The sequence below is a fragment of the Loxodonta africana genome, chromosome 5, assembly GCF_030014295.1.
Source record: "Loxodonta africana isolate mLoxAfr1 chromosome 5, mLoxAfr1.hap2, whole genome shotgun sequence".
NCBI lineage: Eukaryota > Metazoa > Chordata > Mammalia > Proboscidea > Elephantidae > Loxodonta > Loxodonta africana.
In genome coordinates, this window is record NC_087346.1 from 80,724,666 (window position 1) to 80,751,685 (window position 27,020).

General features: G+C 38.5%; 1 protein-coding gene across 16 annotated transcripts in view; it reads right to left on the reverse strand.

Moving 5' to 3' along the window:
• Nucleotides 1-27,020, reverse strand: part of MTHFD2L (methylenetetrahydrofolate dehydrogenase (NADP+ dependent) 2 like) — a 230,645-nt gene that overhangs the window by 177,294 nt on the left and 26,331 nt on the right. For all 16 annotated transcript variants that reach the window (XR_010322077.1, XR_010322075.1, XR_010322081.1 and 13 more), the window contains 2 exons: nucleotides 21,220-21,404; nucleotides 20,088-20,210 (listed from right to left, as the gene is read on the reverse strand). Coding sequence is in view for 7 of the 16 variants with exons in the window: in XM_064285700.1 (XP_064141770.1) it covers nucleotides 20,088-20,210; nucleotides 21,220-21,404 (308 nt within the window). In the remaining 9 variants the exon portion in view is untranslated. The remainder of the gene's footprint in view (nucleotides 1-20,087; nucleotides 20,211-21,219; nucleotides 21,405-27,020) is intronic.

A 27,020-nucleotide genomic window follows, 5' to 3' on the forward strand; every position in this document is an offset into this window, starting at 1 on the left:
TAGCCAGTGCAATAAGAGAAGGAAAAGAAATGAGACAAAAATCAGAAAAACTGAAATCTTCTGCTCATCAAAAAATGCCATTAAGAAAATCAATAGGCAAGCCAAAGACTGGGAGAAAATATTCTCAAAACATGCATTTGACAAAGGTACTTAAAAAAAACTTAGAATATATAAAATACTCTCAAAATTCAACCATCAAAAGATAAATAATCCAATTTTTAGAAATGATCTAAATATTTAAACAGGCACTTTACAAAGGAAGAAATTCAAATGGCCAACACACGTATGAAAAAGATCAGACCAGTGGTTGCCTGAGGGTGAGGGGTAAAAGGTAGGGGCAGGGGTTGACTGGAAAGGGGCAGGAGGAAACTCAGTTGATGAAAATGTTGTATATTTCAATAGGGGCTTAAGGTTACATGTCCTGGGTAGTGCAGATGGTTAACATGCTTGGCTGCTAACCAAAAAGTCGGAGGTTCAAGTCCACCCAGAGACGCCATAGAAGAAAAGCCTGTCAATATACTTTTGAAAAATCAGCCATTGAAAAAGTCTATGTAACACAGTTCCACTCTGACACACATGGAGTCACCATGAGTCAGAACTGACTCAATGACAACTGTTTTTTATTTGATGCAGTTTTACCTATTTATTTATTTATTTTCTTTTGGGCGGGGATTAGGTTACATGGGAGTTTGCATTTTTTTTTGTTTGTTTTTTTCTTTTCGGGGGGGATTAAGTTACACAGGAGTTTGCATTTTCTAAAATTTATGGAATAGAACACTTAAGATGTGTGCATTTCCATACATATAAATTTCACATAAAAACATAAAAACAATTAATGATATGCATGCTGAACTTTCAGGGGTATGTTAAGTGTCCTTGTATTTACAAATTACCTTCAAGAGCTTCAAAAATAACATAAATCAATTAATGAATAGATCAATAGATATGTAATAAAGCACATACAGCAAAATGTCAAAAATTATGGAATCTATATTAAGGGTGTGTAGGTGTTCACCATACCATTCTTTTAAGTTTCCTGTATGTTTGAAATCTTTAGTAATAAAATATTTGAGGAAGAAACAAAAATAACACCTGTGACCTGCCCCATAAAAGTTCCAACCCTCTTATCCTCCTCTACTTTTTTTTTCCCATAACATATCAAAAAAAAAATTATTTTTATTTTTTTTTCCCCATAGCATATCAGCTTCTAATAAACATAACTGCTTAATTATTATGGTTATTTTTTTATTGTCTGTCTTCCCTGCTACAACATAAACTCCACAAGGACAGAAATTTTTGTCTGTTGTGTTCAGTGATGTCTGCCCAACACCAAGAACAGTGACTGGAACATAGAAGGCACTCAACAAATATTTATTGAATAAATGCCTATTGCTCTGATTTATAGACGAAGAAACTGAGATAAAATTTGTATACACACTAGGTGAAAATTTGAAGAACAGGTTACCATAAAGAAAAGATGTCTGATCCTTCTATATCCTCTGATATCCATTTTTTAAAAACATAAAGAAAAACCAAAGGCAGCTTTCATTAAAATCCTGATTTGTGTATATTTTTGCATCTACATTATTGGAAATCTGGCACTATTATCTCCTCTAATATAAATTTAATGTAAAAGATTCATATTTGTTTTTCATGTATTTCTTTTCAGGACTTGAAAAGCCAGAAACTTCAGGCAAAACTTTATGCTAACAGGTCAAAGTCCACTCCTTGGGCATACATATAAGACCCTTGACAATTCATTCACGTTTTCACTAAACAAATATTTACTGAGTTTTAATGAGTCTACTATGTGTCTGGTACTGTTGTAGGGGTTTAGGAAAAATCAGTGAACAAAACAGACAAAATTCCTGACTTTTGGAGCTTATATTTTAATGGACTAAACATCTACCTAATCAAATTATTTAGCTGTAGACTCTTATGGGCTAATTATTTCCTAGGAGTAAATGAGAGAAATACTTTTGGAAGCTGTGCTCATTGTTCTCAAGCCAATAAATATTTAAGTTACACCCTCTGGGCTCTACATCAAGGTTACAAGACAGAAAATATTTATCAGGTGCCTACCATTTGCCCAATATCATTTAACAGTTGTTTCATCATTCATCATCAAGAGGTGAGAGGGCAAGAAAAGAACGGGAAGTGACTCCAAACTCACTATGTGACTCCATCCCCAAATTAAAGAATACAGTAAGCTTGGAGGTAGAGTAGGAGGTGTTCTCTAGATTAGAAAAGGGTGGATCTGGTTCTCCACCCTTCCTTAGCCTCTCCCTCCCACAGCCACAGAAACAGCCCAGGACATCCCCAGACAGGCTTACTTCACGGGGTGTAAAAATAATAATAATGGAGTTGGAAGTTACACATCACACAAAGGATGCTAACCTTTGTCCTACATGATTCCCTAGAGTAATCTGAAGAGTACACAGAGACCCTAAAAGCACCTTATTCTTCACAACTAGTGTTGGGGAGACCCTGGTTTATTAAGCGTCCTCAGTTTCCTAGGCACTCTACGCAGTCACTTCTGTCACATAGACAGTACTGGCCACAACGCAGCATACACTTCACAGAGGAACACTCAGATAAGCAAACCTGTCTATTTTAATGCGCCTCTCTTAAACTGTGTTTTGGGGCCCTTGCTTGTGAACTTCTCAGGGACAGTGATTTAGCCTCAAATTATTTTATAGCTATCCTTTCCCCCCAGTGAGTAGACCAGAGTTATATACAGATTGGACTCTAGGTAAATACAACAAACATAACTCTTGAATGAATGGAGAGGATCAGGGAACAATCACATAAATAGATCTTTTAAAAGACTTTCTATAAAGAAATATCCAGATGCTTTTCAGAAGGAAAGAATTTCCTTTTTTCTTCCAAAACACTTAGTTTTAGTCTGCCTTTGTTAGCTTCATAGATGCACTGCCGTTAAGTCTGAGTGGGTACTTACCTAGCCCTATTTATTTATAAAATAAATATAGGTAAAAGTGAGAAGCCCAGAGATAGAAACTGTCTTGTGGCCCAAAGCCTGTCTGCTTGGTAATTCCAAAGCAGCAACGAGAACTCTGGTTTCCTAACTCTCAGTCCAGAGAGGTAGGCACCCACAGAGGGTATAATCGAAAGGACCAAGGGAATCAATACCTTATATGCATACTCTGAACATGTCCACTAATACCATTTTCAATTTCCTCTCTAGAGTCACAGAATTAGTTTGGGAACTGATGAAAGGTATTCGTGTTCACCTTTTGTGCTTTCTTGGGTAGAAGAGCAAAAGCTGAATCAACACACGCTGTGCCACCTACAGGATGCTCATTTCTAGCTCAGCGGAATGAGAGCTCTGTCATATCATAATGTTTGGCAATCTAACCCAAACAATGAAAAACGAATTAACTGAAATTTAAGACAGTTTATGTTGAAATCTTAAAAGAACGATTCTTGGGAAGTTGTGGTATTTGAGCAACAGAACGATTTAATGACTCATCCAACTTAAAAAAGAGAAAATAAGTATCTTCTTCTTGCTGAATCTAAGGCAATCCCTCTACGTATGCACTGTTTTATCCCCTCTTGCTTACAAGGATATCTCTCCACGAAATCTCCCTTCTCTCTCCTGCATCATCATTTTTTTCCTTTCTACTAGATCATTCAATCAGTATAAAAACATGTAATAATTTCTCAAATTGTAAATAAATAAATAAACAACTCACAACAATAAAAACAATAGAAACATTCTCTCTCCCAACTCCACTTTCCCTCCCTGGCATTATTCCATTTCTCCACTCTCTGTCATAGCAAAACTTCTTGAAAAAGCTGTCTGTCTTCACTGGCTCCAGTTGCTCATCTCCCATTCTCTCGTTACATCACTTCAACGTGGCTTTCCATCCCCATCGCTCCACCGAAACTGCTTTTGTCAAAGTTGCCAGTGACCTCCATGTTCTTAACCCTGGTGGTCAGTCCTCAGGATTCATCTTGCCTGACCCGATTATTGCCCAGTATCTTTAACACACATCCCCGCGTCTTGGTTTTCTTCCTACCTCATCAGCCGCTCCTTCTCAGTCTGTTTTGCTGGTTCCCCTTCCCTACCTCTAAATGTTGGACTTCCGAAGGGATCAGTGTTCTGACCTCCAACCTTATGACTAAATCTTGTGGGCTTTACCTCCAAAATAAGACCATTTCTTCTTCAACAATACTATCCTGGTCCAAATGCTATTGTCTTTGCCCTGGATTACTGCAGTAGCTTCTTACTGATTTCTCTGCTCTTGCGTTTATCTCCCTAAAATTAATGTCAGTACAGAAGCCAGTGATTCTTTTAAAACATAAACCAGATCATGTTACTTTTGTGCTCAAACTCTATTTTATAGTACATTTTGCTTCAGAGTAAAATCCAAAGTTCACATAATGGCCTATAAGGCTCTATACAATTGGACTCCCAACATCTGTGTCCTCATCCTCTACTGCCCTGCCTTTAGTTCACTCAGCTCCACCACATGGTCCTTTTTGATGAACCTCTAACAAACCAGACATACTCTTATCCCAGGATTTTTGCCTTCCTGGTCTCTCTGTGTGGAACGTTCTTACCCTAAATATCTTGTTCTTTCACCTACTTCTAGCCTTTGCTCAAAGATCACCTTCATGATGGGGTTTTCCAAGCCATACTTATTTTACATTACAATGCACCCAGCACTCCTTGTTTTGTTTCTCTGCTTTATTTTTTTTCTATAGGCCATACTTAATCACCATCTGACCCACCAAGTATTTTGTTCCTTTGATTATGTCCTCAAGCCTCCTGTCTGTTTTTATCTCTACAGTATCCATAGCATCCAGAAAAGTGCCTGGTACATGATAAAAAGAAAAAAAAATTTTTTTTTTTTTTCTTTTTGGCCCTCAATAAATATTCTTTGGAAAAAAAAAAAAAACAACAGATACCAGATCCCATTTTATAGTACATTTTGGCATAGCCAGTGGTACACAACATTTCAAGGGAAAATATAAAAGAATAACTTAAATTTGAGAATCGTATATCTCCTAATTCAACTTCTTCTAAAGCTGGGGAAATGATTACCATTACTTGATTTTAACAGTGGAACACTTTACCTCAGCTTAACATGTACCTTCTCCATTTTTTTTAATCTACCATGGTGAGGGGGAAATTTTTCACATATCTGGTTATTCTTCACCAGTGAACCTTAAGGCCATTTTGCAGTTGGAAGCCATCTGCATGGTATATTCTACCATCTGAGTACTGGTACTCTTTATAGTAACTTTCTTTGTTGGCTTGTTTTTTAAAAGACTCCAAGAATTAAATCACTATTGTCATTGTCACATTGTTTCCTAGCCAAATTAAGATGCTTTCTTTACTTCCTTGTCATTTACAATCAGAAGTTTTTCATTATTCGATAAAATTTCTGTTATCCCTTAACTAATGTCCTAAAGAGCTGTCACTCCTCTGCCTCCATCTTCCACTTCATAAAATATAACGTCAAAAATATCGTGTATAAGACCATTTATCAGCTGGTCATCACTTATGCTCCAGTCTTGGTTCTTGCCAGTAATTATGCAACTGCCCTGAACTTTTCTTTTTTCCCTGAGTCAACTCTGCTTTCTCACTAAAAAACATTGCTTACGATATTTCCTCTCACTGAAAAGTCATTCTTTCCCTTAAATCCAAACTTATAACTAAAACTGTTTGAGGACTCAACACAGATATTACCTCCTTTGTGAAGGATAATCCCCTGAATCTGTTCAAGTAGGATTACTACGTCCCTCTTCAGTCTCATGACATCTAAAAATTCAGCATGGGTATCATTTACTACAGTTTAATATTTATGTTTTTATGTGGAATTTATATGTATTGAAATGCATACATGTTAAGTGTTCTATTCCACAAATGTCTCCTACAGTGCTTTGGTCACTGTATAGCTCCTATTGCTTGCATGCACTGTAATTTTTAATGCTTGTACTTGTTTCATAGCCCAAATTTCCCCACCCATCTACCCACTCAGTAGACCAAGAGCTCATTGAAGGCAAAGACCAAATCTTAGTCATCTTTGTAAACTCCATGAGTTGCAGTGTCTAGCTCATAGAAGAGGTTCATTAAACACACATTGAATCTCTGTGTGAAGAGGTTGGGCAGGGCAGAGGTCTGTGTGAAATTGAGTAGGGAGATGACAGGAAAGAGAGATAGAGATAGGTATGTGTTTGTATGTATGTTTGTTGGGAGACACAATAGTGAACTGCAAGAATATATACTTCAGCAAGCACTCAAATTCAATTTTCCAAAGAAAAGTACCTCTTCTGCTAGTGGATGTGGCCTATGGCATGCTAGTGTGCCTCCTCTTGCATATTTAACACTTCCTAAGGGTAGAGACTATCTCTTCCATGATTTTTGGAAGTCCTTTTTGGTAAATTCTTCGTTAGCTTTTCCGGCAGGATGTCCTCAAAAAGAGATGACATCATGAAAAAGAAAAAAAGCAAGAGGAAAAACAAAAGAACTAACTACTCTTGTTCTAAATTCCCAAATTCAAAGATTCTTTGAGAAGCAAATCATCTCAAGTTAGATCTTATAACCTGTTTGTGATAGCAGCTGCTCCAAAAGATGTAATTCTATAGATGTGAGTGGCTAAAAATCTCTTGGAATGGTCTCCATTTGGATGTGAATGAAGAGAAACATAAAAGGTTACAGGGACCAACTAGTCCCACTAACATGTAAACCATATCAGTGATTTATTAGGCTTCCAGTAGAAACCATTAAGCTATTAAAAACAAAACAAAATGCTTGCTCAATACTGCCATCCTGTGGTTAACATGCTCCACATGCTTCAGAGCTGTCTTCCATTTTTGTTTTCCTTGCTCATAGCTCTGTGATAAAAACGTTACCCATGTAAATTTTTAGTTAAAAGATGAGTAAATGAGATTGCGGGGATAGCTTTCTTTCTATGTGAACATCGGAATTATATCAAAATGGATTTCAAACAAAATATTCTGTTCAAAATCTATTTCGTTTTTTTCTTTGAATTAACCTCAAATGCATAAACTGGATTAGTCCTAATTCATGGCTCGTGACACAATTTCAGTATTGGTTCAAATACAAACCGCTTTTAATTAATTAGTTATTTTAGTAATATACTGTATTCAGAACAAGTAAACTGAAGCCCCTGACTAAGGTAAAACGGCTGCGTTAGAGTTTGGGGCCCTACTCTAGCTTGCCTTTTTTTAACATATATAAACCTCTGACTTATTCTGTGCCTAAGTGCAAACAAAAGAAAGTTTTCTCTTTTTCTCTGTCTGTAAGCTGAGAAAATAACGATGAACTCTTTCACAGGAGCTATCAAGACCCTTCCTGAAACAAAGTCTCAGGAGAAGACCTTGGTGCTAACTCTTATCTAGGTCTCCTAGGCAACTGCTGACAAGAAAAATTTCACTTGAGCAAGCTATTTCTAAGAGAGAAATGTCCTGTAACCTTTCCCCTCCTAGTCTCACTTCCAGTAACCTGCCTTGTATTAATCTAAATTTGTAATGTCCAGTCAAAATAGTACAGCTCAATCCTTTGTTCTCACCCTTTAAACAGTCTCCACAGTTTCGCCATTTTGGAAGCATCTTAGTCTGTTAGAATGGACTCAAAGGCAACTGTTTTTTGGTTCTTTAATCTCACTGTTACAATTTTTGAAAAAAAGAAATTATGAAGATATAAGTACTATTATTGAACAGGGTATAACAAAAGAAAACAAACAACAACCACAAAATTACAAGGGTGGAAACAGGAAGACCAGACATGAGATCACTGAAATAGTTTTGGTAGAGATGACTACATGCATTAGGAATAGTTGAAATTTATATGTGAATGTTTGAAATATATACTTATGTTATGCCTTATAATATTTCAGAGGTAGTTAATGTACCCTTAAGGTCACCAAGCATGGTGCCCTTCTCCAGGGATTGGTCTTTCCTGATAACACGTCCAAAGTAAAATGTCCAAAGTACGTCAGACAAAAAGTCTCGCCATCCTCGATTCTAAGGAGCATTCTGGCTGTACTTCTTCCAAGACAGATTTGTTTGTTCTTCTGACAGTCCATGGTTTATTCAATATTCTTCGCCACCACCACAATTCAAAGGCATCAGTTCTTCTTTGGTCTTCCTCATTCATTATCCAGCTTTCCCGTGCATATGAGGCAATTGGAAATACCAAGGCTTGGGTCAGGCATAGCTTAGTCCTCAAAGTGACATCTTTGCTTTTCAACACTTTAAAGAGGTCTTTTACAGCAGATTTGCCCAATGCAATACATTGTTTGATTTCTTGACTGCTTATCCACGGATGTTGATTGTGGATCTAAGTAAAATGAAATCCTTGACAGCTTCACTATTTTCTCTGTTAAGCATGATGTTGCTTATTGGTCCACAAAATAATAGTGGCTAACATTTACTACATTAAACATTTATTATGTGTCAGGCACCTTATTAACTTATTGAATCCTACAATAATCCCATGAAACTGAAGCTATTATCAGGTACGTTTTTACTGATGAGGAAATGGAAGCACAGAGAGATTAAGTAACTTTTCCCCAGGTCTCAGAGCTTATAAATAATTGAATTGGGATTTGAATCCAGGCAGACTAGTTCCCAAGCTAATACCCTTAACCATTATGTTAGCATCTTCACTAGTGTTACTCAGTTGGCTAATGAATAATATATACTTACTATTGGTTTTTTTGGATCAGGCATATACACCTTTATTTTTTATTGGTTTTTTTTGGATCAGGCATATACACCTTTACATGGTGTATATCCTCAAAACAGCCTTACTTATGGGGTAGGAATTATCTTCTTCATTTTATAGATGAGGAGGCTGTGGCAAAGGAAGGTTAAGTGAATTGCCCATATCACTTTCTAGTAAATGGCAGAACCAGACCCCAAACCCAGGCAGTATGATTCCTGAGACTGCCTTCTTAACTTTCTTAACCTACTCCCAGAAAACTCAGCCAGTGAAAAACCTATGGACCACAATAGTTCGATCTCTTTGTGCATGGGTTCACCAGGAGTTGGGGGCCAACTCAGTGGCAGCTAACAACAATAAGCCTCATCTTTCTGCATATTTTTCTACATCTAAGAAAACAGCGTGTAAGCTATGTCACTGATGAAGGTTTGGTGAGAATTTTATACCCGCATATCCTCAAAAGCTGCCTACAGCTATAGTACCTATTATACAGAGCACCAGCTAAAAAAAAACGTACCTTTTATTACTTTAATAGGGTTTTAGCCTTTGGCCTCTTAAGGACATTGATTATCTTTCAAACATATTAGGGGTGACTTCTTTCCATCCTTCAGGTCTTAGTTCAGAAGTTCCTGCCTCAAAGATCCTTTCCCAGCCCATACCCTTGGAAGTCATTTTCATCCTATCATTCTCCATTTCAGACCTGCTTTATTCTGTGGCAGAAACAAGTAATGTTCTCCAAAGAGCCACCTGCTCCCTTACATTTTCCACCTTCTCTTGGTAGTAGATTAAGGCAATGCAACAACTGGCCACTGGACTGCAGGGAAGTGAGTTTTTCCAGTCACTTCTGGACTGAGGTGGTTAAAAGCTAGTATTCCTCCCTACCTCTTTCTTGTTACAGTGACCTTGGAAGCTAGGTGATACAGATGGTTGTAAATTACAAGAAGAAAGAGGGCAGTCAGATTCTTATTGCATGATTAAGAAATATGTATACCTTTACAAGCCACTGAGATTTCAGATTTTATTTTTTAAACCAGACCACAGCCTATCATATCCTAAATAATCTAACTCTGATCATTGTCATGGATTGACTTGTGTCCCCCCAAAATACGTGTAGCCATTTAGCAAGGCCATGATTCCCAGTATTGTGTGATTGCCCACCATTTCGTCATCTAATGTGATTTTCCCATGTGCTGTAAATCCTGCCTTTGTGATGTTAATGTTAATGAGGTGGGATAAGTGGCAGTTATGTCAATGATGCAGGACTCAATCTACGAGACTGGATTGTGTCTTGAGCCAATCTCTTTTGAGATATAAAAGAGAGAAGCAAGCATGAGAGACAGAGGGACCTCATACTACCAAGAAAGCAACACTGGGAGCAGAGTGTGTCCTTTGGACCTGGGGTTCTTGCGCAGAAAAGCTCCTAGTCCAGGGGAAGATTGATGACAAGGATCTTCCGCCAGAACCTACAGAGAGAGAAAGCCTTCCCCTGGAGCTGGCACCCTGAATTTGGACTCTTAGCCTACTAGATTATGAGAAAATAAATTTCTCTTTGTTAAAGCCATCCACTTGTGGTATTTCTATTATAGAACCACTAGAAAATCAAGACAATCACAATTTTTAACCACTCATTTATTTAAGATTCTTTGTCTCAGTCTGAAAACTCTGCTGAAGCCTGTTCAGCGTCATAACAACTCACAAATCTTCACCGACAGACAGGTGGTGGCTGCACTAGAGGTTCATTGGCCAGGAAATCAAGCCCGGGTCTCCCTTACGAAAGGCAAGAGCTCTACCACTGAACCACCACAGAAGAGTCAGCGGCTGGGAAATTTCAGGGTCCAATCATTCCTCCAATAACATTCACTAAGAGTTTACCATGAGGTGGGGTGGATCTCAGGGATGAAATATTGATTGAAATATTCCTTGCTTTTGTGGAATACTTTGCTGGAGAAAATATGTAATCGAAATAGTAATGAACTATTCCATGCAAATTTGTTCTGAACACTCAGTCAAAGAGAAAGGAAACAAAATGCTAGAGCAAAGTTCAAATAAAAGTTTAGAAACCATTTAGAAATAAACAATAAATAGCTCCACAAACCTGAAAGAGCCCAGTGTGATAAAATTTCCAACCAGCTGAAGAACTCTAAAAAAAGAGTAAAAAGTATCTTGCATACATAAATTTGGTAATCTCTCAATAAAAGCCATTCTAACAAGACTTTTTTTCTCTAAATAAAAAAATTAAGTTTGGGATGAATATGCATACTTATGTGCTTACTAATTAGGCCAATATCCACATTTTTATGCCTACTAATTCCTAGGAAATTTTCTTTTTGTTAAGTCCACACAGTGAATAACAACTCTTTTTACTCACCCCCTTTAGATTTAACCCTTCAATCCTTTATTTCGCTCCTATTTCTCTATCCAATTCACTCACGTAATAAAATGCAAGGCGGTGTTAAGTCTCAAAGACTTTGAACTATACAATTGTATGGGAAATATTTGAAAAGCTATTTTAGAAAAAAAAAGGATAATAGAGAGTAAGTCTTCTCCATTCTACCTAATAATTGCATTTCAAAAATGTATGGGAACTAGATTTCCCAGGAATCAAGAAGTACTAAGGGGTGAGCAAGCATCTCTCCTGATGCCCACCTTGGAACTCCTATAGTAAGACCATGTTTGCTGTTAAAGAAACATTGGAATTGGTTCTCCTGGCATTGCTCTGCTACTCACTACTTCTGTGACCTTATACATATCACTCAATTAACCTAGTGTCCTTAACTATAAAAAATGAATAAAGCATCCACTGATAAGAGTTGTTTAAGTGTTAAATGAGTTATTGCATATAAAGCAATTTTGTGCAGTACCTGGAAAATAGTAAACATTTGCCATTAGTGGTATTAGTACTAGTTGTTGTTATGGGAGTAGTAGTTGTGAAATATCATATTACAATTTCATTAAGTGATTGCTGTTTTCCAAGTTTAAACCTAAATGCTTTCATACAATTCATATCATTTAAAGCTCCTTCAACCAAATTTTTCCTGTACAAAATACCATGTCTTAGTCATCTAGTGCTGCTGTAACAGAAACACCACAAGCAGATGGCTTTAATCAACGGAAATTTATTTTCTCACAACGAGTAGGATACAAGTTCAAATTGAAGGCGACAGCTCCAGGGGAAGGCTTTCTCTGTCAGTTCTGGAGGAAGGTCCTTGTCATCAATCTTCCCCTGGACTAAGAGCTTTTCTGTGCAGGAACCCCGGGTCCAAAGGACTTGCTCTGCTCCTGGTGCTACATTCTTTGTGGTATGAGGTGCCCCCCATCTCTGCTTGCTTCTCTCTTTTACTTCTCAAAAGAGATTGAATCAAGACACAATCCAGTCTTGTAGATTGAGTCCTGCATCATTAACATAACTGCTGCCTATCTCACCTCATTAACATTAACATCATAGAGGAAGGATTTACTACACATAGGAAAATTACATCAGATAACAAAATGGTGGGCAATCACACAATACTGGGAATCATGGTCTAGCCAAATTGATACACGTATTTTGGGGGACACAATTCAATCCATGATACCATACTACAACAAATATTTACAGCAAAATTTCAGTGTGTTTCAAGATTGCTATTATGAACTTCCTCTCATTGCTTTGGTTTGAAAACGATTTGTTGTTATGTGCTGTTGAGGCGATTCCAACTCATAGTGACCCTAAAGGACAGAGTAGAACTGTTCCACAGGGTTTCCCAGCCTATAATCTTTATGGGGGAGCTCTGGTGGCATAGTGGTTAAAACACTCGGCTGCTAATCAAAAGTTCAGTGATTCGAACCCACTAGCTGCTCTGTGGAAGAAAGGTGTAGCAGTCTTCTTCTGTAAAGATTTACAGCCTTGGAAACCCTATGGGGCAGTTCTGTTCTGTCCTTTAGGGTTACCATGAGTCAGAATCCACTCGATGGCAACGGATTCCGGGGTTCAGTCTTTATATGAGCAGATCGCCAGGTCTTTTCTCTCATGGAGCCACTGGTGGGTTCAAACCAATGACCTTTTTGTTAGCACCTCAGCACTTAACATTGCGCCATCAGGGCTACTTTTGAAAAGGATATCACTGGTTACTTTTGAAAAAACCATTATTCTACTTTTTTTTCACTCTACATGCTTGTTTTCGAGTAATTGGCAGTGACTATTTGATTGGTTAAAGAAGCATATTCTTTTAATGTTACTAATCATTAAAATAGATTTAACTTTTAATATAAAGTCAGTTTAATAGGTGTAACTCAATAAACACTAAAAACAAATAATGCTTATTTAGGAGAAAAAAATATATAACATGAGTTGCAAATATCTTTCTGGCCTTGACAAAATGACCGCTTATTGACAATGACAGAATCTTACGCACAGTCAGGACTGAAGTAGGGAAGCATCAGTTTATAATTGCTTTTATTTCTCTCTGGCTTTAGGACCAGCTACAGGATAGATAGCCAGGTTGGATGACTACGGATTTACAAATCATATTGTTAGAACTTCCAATCCTAAACAAAGTTGCACAACTCCTAAACATAAACGGGGGTTTAGCCTATGGAAGATTCGTTACCACCAAACAGGACAGGATTCTAGCTCATGTTTCCATGTTCTGCCCAAATGTGATGCACGAAGACTGCTTGCACATTCTGCTCAATCCTTATGTTGTTCTCCAACATTCGAGTTATAGTAATTCTAATTCAGACTGTCTTTTACTGAGGGCTTTTCCTGAGTTGTGAAAAAATATCTCAGAGTTCTAATCTTGAAATAATTTGGAATTCAGATTAATTATTAAACAAATGATATAAAATCAGAGTAACTGTAATGTACTAGAGTCATTTCATTTGTTAATTTGCTCATTTTTTGTTGTTGTTGTTGTTCATTATAACAGTGAGATATGAACAGGAAAGCCTATCTTAATTCACTTCCACATAGCCAACCCACCAAAATGCCTAATAAGTTCCCTTTTTTTCTCTAAAACATAGAGGCTGATGCCCAGGGCTTGTTAAACATATCAAAGAGCAGTTGGTAAACTATTCTTACAACAACCCCTACTAGTTTAGTTTCATAATAACCAAGAGATAATTGTGTGTATTCTCCAACCTGTTTTTGCTAGTTCTGTCATAGTAAATTATATAATTTAAATAAAAATGGAAATATAGGTGTTATTTCTATGAAAAGTAAATTGAATGTTCTGGAATGACTTATGAGAACTAAATAGTATTGGTAATGACCTTAAAAAGGGATAGATACCTATGAAAGATCGGGGGACATTATAAAAATCTAGACGAATTTTTACTCAGAGAGTTTCACCTCAAACTGAAAATTATAAGCAATGAATCCTAGGTATTATTAATGCCAGAGATGATGCAGAATTCTAATTAGTGGGTCCTAAAGAGACCTGAAACAGCAGTCAAGAAATCACATGATGTATTACACTGGGCAAATCTGCTGCAAAAGGCCTTCTTAATGTGTTAAAAAGCAAAGACGTCACTTTGAGGACTAAGGTATGCCTGACCCAAGCCATGGTATTTTCAGTGGATACATATGCATGCAAAAGCTGGACAATGGAAAAGGAAGATCGAAGAAGAATTGAATTTGAATTATATTGTCGACATAAGAATGTTGAAGACACCATGGACTGCCAGAAGAATAAACAAATCTGTCTTGGAAGAAAAAATTTTTTTTTTAGTCTTGGAAGAAGTACAGCCAGAATGCTCCTAAGAAGTAAGGATGGCAAGACTTTGTCTAGCTTACTTTGAGCATATTGTCAGGGAGGATCAATCCCTGCAGAAGGACATCATGCTTGGTAAAGTAGAGAGTCAGCAAAGAAGAGGAAAACTCTCAAAGAGATGGATTGACACAGCGGCTGCAACAATGGGCTCAAACATACCTACTATTGTGAGGATGGTGCAGGACCGGGCAACATTTTGCTGTTATACATAAGTTCCAACTCTGAGCTGGAACTGACTCAACAGCACTTAACAACAGCAACAACAAAGAGAATTTGCCCTACATTCCAATATTGCCAAATGAATGGCTTTATGGTATAATATGTAATATAAATACGCCATTTGTTACGATCTCCTGCTATAACTTTTTCTATTAACCAACAAATTGTATGTTCCAAATAAGTTGGATAAAACGTCTTTTTTCAATCATCTTTTTACACTGAGGAAAATGAAACTCATCAATGAGTACAGTCAGTAAATAGTAAATTTGGATTATAAACTCAGGCCATATGCATCTATTCCCAAATGGAATCTTCTGTTAGCAAGAACATATCACTACACAATTATTAAAATAAAACATAGACCATTTCAGAAGGAATAGTATAATTAATATCTCTCTTCAACTCACAGGTGACCTGCTTCAGGTCAAAGCCATGAAAACCCTACGGAGTGCAGTCCACTCTGAAACGCACTGTGTTGCCAAGAGTCAGAAGCAATTCAACAGCAACTGATTTCTGGTTCTTTAACCTCATTGCTATAATTTTTGAACCTTCTCGAAAAGAAACTATGAACAAAGACAGAAATACTATTATTGAACAGGGTTTAACAAATCAAAACAAAACAAAAAAACATTACAAGGGTGGAAACAGGAAGACCAGATGCCAGATCATTGAAATAGTTTTGGTAGAGATGGTGGTTACAAATGTTAGGAATAGCTGAAACTTATACGTGAATGTTTGAAACATACGTGCTTATATTATGCCTAATAATGTTTGAGAGGCAGTTAACGTAGCCTTAAGTTTAAGAAGGCAGGCTCTGGAATCAGACTGCCTGGGTCTGGGGACTGGCTCTGCCATTTGCTAGCAGGTGATATGGGCAATTTACTTAACCTCTCTTTGCCACAGTCTCCTCATCTGTAAAACAAAGATGGTAATTCCTACTCCCATAAGGCTGTTTTGAGGGTTTAATAAAATAATCCATGTAAAGGACTACCTGCCCGATAGTAAGCACATATTACTCATTAGCCAACTGAGTAACGCTAGTGAAGATGCTAACACAATGGTTAGGGGTATTAGCTTGGGAACTAGTCTGCCTGGATTCAAATCCCAGTTCAATTATTTACCAGCTCTGAGACCTTGGGAAGAGTAACTTAATCTCTCTGTGCCTCAATTTCCTCATCAGTAAAATGTACATAATAACAGCTTCAAGTCCATAGGATTATTTTGAGGATTCAATGAGTTAAGTGTTAAGTGCCTGACACATAATAAACATTTAATGTAATAAATATTAGGCACTATTATTCTGTGAACCAATAAGCAACATCATGATAAACAGAGAAAATAGTGAGGTTGTCAAGGATTTAATTTTACTTGGATTCAGTCAACATCGACGGAAGCAGCAGTCAAGAAATCAAAAGACACATCGCATTGGGCAAATCGCCAGCAAAAGGCCTCTTTAAAGTGTTGAAAAGCAAAGGTATCACTTTGAGGACTAAGGTGCGTCTGATCCAAGCCATGGTATTTTCAATCACCTCATATGCCTGGGAAAGCTGGATAATGAATAAGGAAGACGGAAGAATTGATGCCTTTGAATCATGGTGTCGGCAAAGAATATTAAATAAACCACGGACTACAAGAAGAACAAACAAATCTGTCTTGGAAGAAGTACAGCCAGAATGCTGCTCAGAAGCAAGAATGGGCAAGACTTTGTCTCAGGTACTTTGGACACGTTATCACAAAGGACCAGTCCGTGGAGAAGGACATTATGCTTGGTAAAATAGAGGGTCAGTGAAAAAGAGGAAGACCCTCAAGGAGATGGATTGACACAGTGGTTGCAACAATGAACTCAAACATAGAAATGATTGTGAGCATGGCGCAGGACTGGGCAGTGTTTTCGTCGTGTTGTGCATAGATAGGGTCGCTAGGAATCAGAATCAACTATAAGGCAGTAGTTTTGCTTTTTAGTTTACAAATGGATCACCACTGCCATCTAGTGGCGTACTGCTAATAGATGTGCTGAATGAGGAATGTTGCCCGTGTTGTTATTGTGTGCTCTGGAGTAGATTCTGACTCATAGTAGTAACCTTGTAGGCAGAGGTGAACTGCCGAATAAAGTTTCCAAGGCTGTAATCTTTAAGGAGGCAGATTGCCAGGTCTTTTCTTCTGCGGAGCCATTGGGTGGGTTCAAACTGCCCACCTTTCAGTTAGCAGCTGAGCACTAACCATTGCGCCACCAGGGCTCCTTAGGTTGCCCATCCCAAAACCAAACTCACTGCCGTCAAGTCAATTCCAACGTGTAGCGACCCCGTAGGACAGAGTAGAACAGCCCCATAGGGTTTCCAAGGCTGTAAATCTTTACTGAAGTAGGTTGCCACATCTTTCTCCTGTGGAGTGGTTGATGGGTTCGAGCCAATAACTTTTTGCAAAGTTAGCGGCTGTGTGCTTTAACCACTGCGCCATCAGGGAGCTTTATGTTGCCCATACAGGGGTAAAATTCCTCAAAATATATACTGAACTTTTAAAAAGACAAATGTAATGTACCTATTTGGAAATTTGTGAAATGCTTTATATAAATATTTGAGTGTTATAAATGAAAGTTGAAAAAATTTCAAACCTGAAAACTGTAAGATTGCTTGGCAAATACAGTACAAAGAAAGATTTCGTTTTGCATAAGCCAAACAACTGAGTTCAAAACCACAGTTAAGATGTTTTAAAAGACATGTGATGTTAAGAAACCCTTGACCTTCTCTAGACCTCAATTTCCTATGATATAAAATGAGAATGTTACATGTGTTGAATTCCTTCTCTAGTTCTAAAATTCAGTGATTTCACACTAATCTCAGCATGACAGATCTAAGGAATTATCTATTAGAAGAATTTTCTCGGGGGAAACCTTCATAACTTCTAAGATTTTCCAACTTTATGATTTTTGGTATTATGCAGCTATATTGGAGCCAAAGAATTAGAAATGTGCATTCTTGATGTGGAGCCCTGGTGGCACAGTGGTTAAGAGCTTGGCTGTTAACCAAAAGGTTGGCAGTTTGAGTCCACCGGCCACTCCCTCGAAACTCCATGGGGCAGTTCTACTTTGTCCTATAGGGTCGCTGTGAGTCGGAATCAACTCCACGGCAACGAGTTTGGTATTCTTGGTGTAATTTAAACAGCACAAAAGGTGTAACATGATATTAAGTTATACTATCACATAAATATTAAAAAATTAATACCAAATAAAGATCCCAGGTGTGATGGTTAAGATTGCGTGTCAACTTGGCTGGGCCATGATTCTCAATGGTGTGGCAGCCGTATGATGCTGTAATCACCCCCTGATGGAATCTGCTGTGAGTAGCCAATCAGTTGAAAGGGAGTTTCCTTTGACGTGTGGCCTGCATTGAATATAAGGGGACATTCTGGCAAGGTTCATGGCTTTTGCTCACTCTGGATCCCGCAGCTGGTTCCTGTTCGTCTGACCTCTGGTTCTTGGGACTTGAACTAGCAGCTTACCTGCAGTCTTGGCTGCCAAAATTGGGATCTGTTGATCTTTGCAGCCTGTGAGAAAGAGCCCTGTTTTCTAACCTACCGATCTTGGGTTTGCCAGCCCCTGGGGGTAAGTAAATCAAGAAAAGCCTCCAGCCTGACCCATGAACTTGGGATGTTCCAGTCTCTACAACCGGGTGAACCATTTCCTTGATATAAATCTGCCTACGTATATATACATTTATAGGCTTTACTGGTTTTGCTTCTCTAGACAACCCAGCCTAAGACACCAGGCAATAACACCATACAGCTCTACTTTCTGCAATACATACATTTGTTGGTCAGAACTTACAGAAGAACTAAAACAGGCATGAAACTGTAGCAATCTATATAGACAGTCCTCACTTTGCACAGTCCTCTGATATGCATAATTTTCAGTCACCAAAATTTAGTAAATAACACCAATCCCCCAACAACACAGTTCAAATGACACTTACCATGGTATATTAGCTGTGAATAACTGTATAAGTTACAAACTTCATTGTTATCTCTTTACTCCACAAATCACTACAAAAATAACATACGCGCATCATGATCAGTGACCAATCACATCATTTCTTTCAAAGTCTGTCAGTGATTCATCATTGCACATTTGTTATTCAGTTCACACAGACAGCAAAGCTGTAGTTACGTTGCCTCCTTGACTCCCAGTAATAAACTCACAAGACATTTTACAAAATTGGACAATCCAAGGAGGGAACTGGCCAACAGAGATGGAAGTACAGCAAAGAAACAAAATGTGATAATGCTGGAAGTGAAACTGGATTTGATTAGAAGATCTAAAAATGGCAAAGGCAAAGCAAAGAAGTTAAAGAACGAACTATATTGAAAAAGCTCGATGAATGTAAAAATCACTTTGGTCCCTAGATGGTGCAAGCAGTTTGTACCCAACTTCTAAACTAAAGATTGGTGGCTCAAACCCACCCAGCAGTGCCATGGGAAAAAGTCCTGGCATTCTGGTTCTGCAAAGACAGCCAAGAAAATCCTATGGAGCAGTTCTACTCTATAACACGTCTGGTCACATGAGTCAACCGATGGTAGGCACAGTAAAGTCGCTTCAATGGGATTAAAATTGAATATAAATGGAGTTGTAGAAGAAATAGGTAACTGTGGAAATGTTGACACTTCTGCCATTAAAGAGCTCTAGCTAACGCAGCCAGAGGAACTTAGTGAAGGTGAACTTATCAACATAAATGAGGAAAGCAGTTGGGACAAAAACGATGAAGATGTCCCAGACGAAGGGGTGGGAGTAAAAAACTTCATATTAATAAAGGAACTATCAGAGATATTTCACACCTTTGAAAGTGCAAAGGACAAAATGTTGGAATCTGATCCAGGCTCATAAAGGAATCTGACAATTCTTCAAGGCATAGAAAAGTTTCACTCTGTATCTTAAGTTACATGATGAGAAGAGAGCAAATACGTAAAACATTTTAATTCCCAAGTTCTATAATGTTTTAAATTACAGTTTATTGAATAGTTTTATTATTTTTTCATTTTCCTATACATTTATAAGCAACAATAAGAGAGTTTTTAATGTTTTGAGAAACATTTTCAAAGGTTGTGGAACACTTGTAATTTTCAGAAATCACTTTCCCTGATTTCAGCTTGCATGGTCATTTTTATGATCCGGTACTACTGTGAAATCAAAGACTGCCTGTATCACCAATGCCTAAATTTTTCTATCATAGTTTTCAGTCATGGTGAGCTTACATCGTTTTGAAAACTATCACTTATTACATGCCAGCATAATATAGCCACTCCCCTTCTAAACATATTTCATCAATTTCCTGCAGTACCTGCAAATATATATTAACAGATGTCCTTTCTCCTAGCCAAACCCAGACATGGTATAGAAGAGCATCATGTACCTGGAAGTGGTAACTGAATTAATATGCCACTGACTCTTGGGTCCATGTTCAACTGATCGGTTATATCCAAAAGTTCTTCCTGAGAAACACTCTTAGGTTTTAGAATGAGCTCACTGCAGATACCTGGAAGACAATAAGCAGAAAAAGTCATTTGACTAACAAAGGTATTCTTTTTTTTTTTAAGGTACGTGATTGTTTTCTTCTGCTCCTGTTCTGCTGGAAGATAAGGGACTTCTTTCTGCAATGATGGTTTTCAGCTCACCATCAGGAGGGATTTTTCAAATACTACAGATGTTTTCTCATGATTCATATGACAAATTGCACTTATTTGTGATAAGATACTCTGTCACATGGGGTTGCCATGAGTCTGCGTCGACTCAACAACAACAACAGCAACACCAACTGTTAGCAGACAAGAACACTGGTGGTCTAGTGGTAGAATTCTCACTTTCCATATGGAAGGCACAGGTTCTATTTCCAGCAAATGCATCTCATGCACAGCTAACGCCTGTCAGCCAGCGGCGGCTTCCATGTTGCTATGATGCTGAACAAGCTCCAGTGGAGCTTCCAGACTAAGATGGACTAGGAAGAAAGGCCTGGTGATCCACTTCCGAAAATCAGTGAAGGGAAAACCCCATGGATCATAATGGAACAATGTCCAATTAATGGAGATGGTGCAGGAATGGGTAGCTTTTCATTACTTGTGCATGGGGTCACCACGAGTTGAGGGCCGACTTGGTGGCAGCTAACAACAACAACTGCTAGTAGGTTTAAGGAGTTAGGTAAAAATAATTACTACCACCACCACCACCAGAAGGCCAGTTTCCACAGACTAAACTAAACTAGTTTTATTATTTGATTAAAGCAAGTATAATAAATACAGGCCCTTTAAATGTAAAGTATTCCTCTGACATCTTACCATCGGCTCTGAGATCATATCTGATTGATTCTATAAGAAATTTCAAATAAAATAGTAAGCAGTAAATACAAGTGTTGGCAATAATCTCTAATGATAACAATAATACATGTTATTTAAATGGCACTTGTTTGACAGTTATCGATCATACTTATACTTCAAAGTAAAAACAGTAAACACACTTAGGAAAAATTTACAACTGAAACACACACCCACCTACAGTGCAGGCAGCTCTTATCTTATTCCTCACGTACATGTGGCTTGCTGGGTTGTCTCCCACTAGAATGATACTGAGGTGAGGTCTTCTGTTCCCAAGTGAAATCCATGATTCCACACCTCGTTGTATTTCTTTCTGGATTTGTTTGGCCATTTCAGTTCCTGAGATAATAATGGCTTCATGTCTATGGGAAACAAAAAAATAAAGGGAGCACTAAGAAGACAATAAGGAATATCCAACTGCATACAATTAAGGTACAAGAATATACAAAACATCTGTGATTCTCCAAGTAAGCACCCAAAATTTAATTTGTTTCAATTATATTTGACATGTCTTCTTCAGGCTTATAAATATGGTCATAATTCTGTGAGCAATTCCACCTCTGCCTTCGAGTTTTACATTACAACCTATCTACTGCATACATTTCTTTGTTATTTTCATCTGTAAAATTTTTAAATTATCAAACCACGTAACAAAGATCTAGGCTATAATACTGACACTATTAAAGGTTCCACTATTTTTTTCAGAAGAGGTAAATTAGCAGAACATAGTTAAAACTAGCACCCATCTTCAAAGCTCTACTTCAGGTTATATATAGGTGACCCTGCTGAGCCCATAAAGATTACAGTTTAGGAAATCCTATAGGGCAGTACTACTCTGTCCTATAGGGTTGCTATAAATTGGAATTGGCTTGGTGCCACACAACTGTCTTGCAGCCCAAGGCTGAGTTAGTTCATTCTTTTGGTTGGCAGATCATGTAAAAGAATCTGAAGTCCTCATCTCCATAACACACAACTCTTTTAGGTTACTCAAGGAAAATTTTATTCTGTAGACCCAGGCCAACTCCTAACAACAGTTCTCAGTCTTACCAGGCTTGCCAGTGATTATGGTAGAGGCCAACTCAGTAAACAGATGGCTAGGTTGTTCCCCGACAATCTGACATCATTTCTAATAGAAAAATTGCACAGAACATTGTTTCCTGATAGATTATAAGTACCTAATTGTGATTGTCCAATTCAGCTCGCTAATACTGTCAGTAATAGGATAATATCCATACATCGACAAGGATGAGCAGTTAATAGAACTCTTATTCAAATTTACCCATCAACCACTAATGCCAAAGATTAAGAAATTGAAAATTTTTACCAACTTCCGCAGTTTGAAATTGATCAAACATGCAATCAAGATGTATTGATAATTACTGGTGACTGGAATGTGAAAGTTGGAAACAAAGAAGAAGGATCAGTAGTTGGAAAAGATGGTCTTGGTGATAGAAACGACAGTAGAGATCCCATGATAGAATTTTGCAAGACTAAGGACTTCTTCATTATAAATACCTTTTTTCAATAACATAAATGGCAACTGTACATGTGGACCTCACCAGATGGAATACACAGGAATCATATCGTCTCTGTGGAAGTTGAAGCTGAAGCTGAAGAATATTTTTAAAAAGTCCATGCAAGCCAAAGTATGACCTTGAGTACAACCCACCTCAATTTAGAGATCATCTCAAGAAAAGATTTGACCCATTGAACACTCATGACCAAAGACCAGATGAGTTGTGAGATGTCATTAAGGACATCACACATGAAGAAAGCAAATGGTCATTAAAAAGACAGGAAAGAACAAAAAGACCAAAATGGATGTCAGAGCACATTCTGAAACTCGTTCTTGAATGTAGAGTAAGCAGCTAAAGTAAATGGAAGAAATGATGAAGTAACAGCTTAACAAAAGATTTCATAGGGTGGCTTGAGAAAAAAAAGTAAAGTATTATAAAGAAATGTGCAAACATCTGGGGTTACAAAACCAAAAGGAAGAACACGCTCAGCATTTCTCAAGCTGAAAGAACCGAAGAAAAAAATTCAAGCCTTGAGTTGCAATATTGAAGGACTCTACAGGCAAAATACTGAATGACCCAAGAAGCATCAAAAGAAGATGAAAGGAATACACAGAGTCACTATACCAAAAAGAACTGGTTGATGTTCAAACATTTTGGGAGTTAGCATATGATCAAAAACTGATGATACTGAAGGAAGAAGTCTAAGCTGCACCAAAGGCGTTGTCGAAAAACAACTCCAGGAATTGAAAGAATAACAGATAAGACGTTTCAAGAAACAGAAGAAACACTGGAAGCACTCACCTGTCTATGCCAAGAAATTTGGAAGACACGTACCTGTCCAGCCGACTGGAAAAGATCCATATTTGTGCCCATCCCAAAGAAAGTGATCCAATAGAATGCGGAAATTCTCAAACAATATTATTAATATCACACACACAACTAAAATTTTGCTGAAGATGATATGAAAACAGTTGTAGCAGTACATCGAAAGGTAGCTGCCAGAAATTCACATTGGATTCAAAAGAGGACATGGAACAGGGGCTACCACTGCTGATGTCAGATAGATCTTGGCTAAAAACAAAGAATACCAGAAAGAGGTTTCCCTGTGTTTTATTGACTATGCAAAGGCATTCGACTGTGTGGATCATAACAAATTATGTATAACATTGCAAAGAATGGGAATTCCAGAACACTTAATTGTGCTCATGTGTAACCTGTACCTAGACAAAGAGGCAGTTGTTTGAGCTGAAAAAAAGAGATACTGCAGGTTTTAAAATGAGAAAATTTGTGCACCGGGGTTGTATATCTCACATACACCTGTGTTTTTCAGCAATCTCACCAATTGGAGGGTCTAGTTACTTTATGTATCTTCCTGTGGAAAAACTGATACACCAACAGACTGGCAGAGGCAGCACTGTCCCAACTTCTCTCCTACCACCAGAGACAGAGAGGGGTTAACTGTTCCTAGCAACCAGTGGCCAATAGCATTTTATTTTATAAGTGAGTGCTTTGTATCCTTTCTTTGAAAAAACCAAAACCAAACCCGTCGCTGTCAAGTCAATTCCATTCACAGTGACCCTACAAGAGAGAACAGAACTGCCACATAGGATTAGCAGCTATATCACTTAACCACTGCACCACCAGGGCTCCTTCTTAGAACGGGAGATGCTATTTATCTTTGTGTCTGGAAAGGGACAGAGAAGGAGTGGGTTATTTCTCATCATCTTTTAGGCATATTTACAAATGAAATTAGAAACTTGACCAATTGTACATGCATCTCATGAACTATTACATACGATCATAGCAAGAGTTGAAAGTACCAAGTAGAAATTTATGAAACTAATTCAGGCTTATTTTAATGCAACTGTTAACATTTTGTTAAGAAAGGAAAAATAACAGAAAAGCTTCAATGTGATCTATCTAGGACAAATCATGACATATAGTTACCCTAGTTAACTGTGATTTAGTTGCCAAATGACTGATATAATCTTAGGCAGCAACATGGACAAAAAAATATAGAGCCTATCACTGGGGTAGTATCATTTCCTTGCCGTCTGCTCTGATTAGACCACATGTCTCATCATACTTATTATTTCTTGGCAACTTGTTTTAAGAAGGGCACTTACAAACTAGAGCTGTTGACAAGGATGATGAGAAAGTTGACATCCATGCCACATAAACTAAAAGAAAAGAATGGAAATTGTCTGGTAATTGGTGGGCATGGTTGGAGTCTTCAAATATTTGAATGGCCTTTATGAGGGAGAAGCAATTAGACTATATTCTATTTGAAAGAAGACTACCTTAGATTCTACACATGGAAGTACTTTTTAGTAATAAGAGCTGTACAATAGTGGAACCATTTGAAATATAGAAGAGTTCTCCCTCGCTGCAAGTATTTATTCGTACAGAAAATAGATGACCTCCTATCAGGAATACTAGAGTGAGGATTCTTGCTTTGAGAATTATGGAGAACTAAATCAGTGGTTGTTAACCAGGTGTCTTAGTTACCTTGTGCTGTTATAACAGAAATACCACAAGTAGATGGCTTTAACAAAGAGAAATTTTTTTCCACACAGTGAAGTAGGCCGAAAGTCCAAATTCAGGGCATCAGCTCCAGGGGAAGGCTCTCTCTCTCTGTCGGCTTTGGAGGAAGGTCCTTGTCCTCAATCTTCCCCTGGTTGAGAAGCTGCTCAGGCGCAGGTGCCCCTGGTCCAAAGGACAGGGTCTGCTCCTGGTACTGCTTTCCTGGTGGTATGAGGTCCCCAACTCTCTGCTTGCTTCTCACCTTTATATCTCAAGAGATTGCCTCAAGGCACAATCCAATCTTGTAGGTTGAGTCTTGCCTCACTAAGGTAACTGCTGCCCATCCTCCCTCATTAACATTATAGAGGCAAGATTTACAAGACATAGGAAAATCACACAACACCAGGAATCATGGCCCAGCCAAATTGATACACACATTTTTGGCGGGACATAATTCAATCCATGACATTCCGCCCTTTGGCCTCCCCAAAGTCACATCTTTTCAACATGCAAAACATAGTCACCTCATCTTATCATAGCAAAAGTCTTTACTCCAAGTCCAAAATCTAAAAATTCCTCTTCATCTGTGAAATCTAGAACACAAGTTATCTGTTTCCAAGGGTACAGAGGCAGAATGGGCACAAGCTAGACATTTCCATTACAAATGGAAAAAACTGGAGGAAAAGAAGGGATAACAGGCACCAAGCAAGTCCGCAGAACACATTACATTAGCCCTCAAAGCTTTGAAAATAATCCTCTGTTCTCTGAGACAATTCACACAATAGCCCTGCCCTCCAGCCTCTAGGTATTGGCCACACTCTCTGGATTCTGAGTGGAGGCCCCTCAGCCCTAGGCTTCAGCTCTGCCTTCCAGGCCCTCTGGGACAGCAACTCTGCTCCCTAGGCTTTTAGACGCACCATTCTTCTAGTCTGAGTGGCAACTCCAACCTTAGAAACACCAGAGGCCGTGGCTCTACCCTTTGAAACCCCTGAGGTCTTGGCCATGCCTTTTGAGACTGAGGCAGCTCGGCTTCTTGTGTTATCTCTTCAACTTCTGTTTCCTGGTATCTTGGCCTCTCAGCTCCTTGGGCTTCATGCCTGCATCTGCCCTGCTGGGGCAAGTGTTCCAAATCTCTGTAGCTCCACCGATAAGTGCCCAGACGCACCCCACTCTGCCAGGAAGTCTCCTGCACACAGGCACTCAGCTCTCTTGCTCCGTGGGTTGGCTCCAGTGCCGTCTCACACTGATCTCCTGGTTCTGCTGCTGCTGGTTCTCTGCCGTCACTGCTTCTCTGCCGATGCAGGTTATCTGCCGCGCTGGACTTCTGCTGCTGTTGCAACTGTACCCATTCACAGTTTCAAAACTGCTTTCACATTTTAGGTATCTGCTAGAGCAGCACGCCACTCTCAGTACCAAATTCTTAGCAATCTAGCGCTGCTATAACAGAAATACCACAAGTGGATGGTTTTAACAAAGAGAAATTTTTTTCCTCACAGTGAAGTAGGCTAAAAGTCCAAATTCAGGGCATCAGCTCCAGGGGAAGGCTCTCTCTCTGTCAGCTCTGGAGGAAGGTCCTTGTCTTCAATCCTCCCCTGGTAGAGGAGCTTCTCAGGTGCAGGGACCCCAGGTCCAAAGGACGCGCTCTGCTTCCGGTGCTGCTTTCTTGGTGGTATGAGGTCCCTAACTCTCTGCTTGCTTCTTTCTTTTATATCTCAAGAGATTGCCTCAAGACACAATTCAACCTTGTCGGTTAATTCCTGCCTCTCTAACACAACTGCCACCCATTGTCCTTCATTAACATCATAGAGGCAGGATTTACAACGTATAGGAAAATCACACAATACCAGGAATCATGGCCCAGCCAAATTGATACACACATTTTTGGCAGGACAAAATTCAGTCCATGACACCAGGCTCTGCAGAATCACATGATAGATG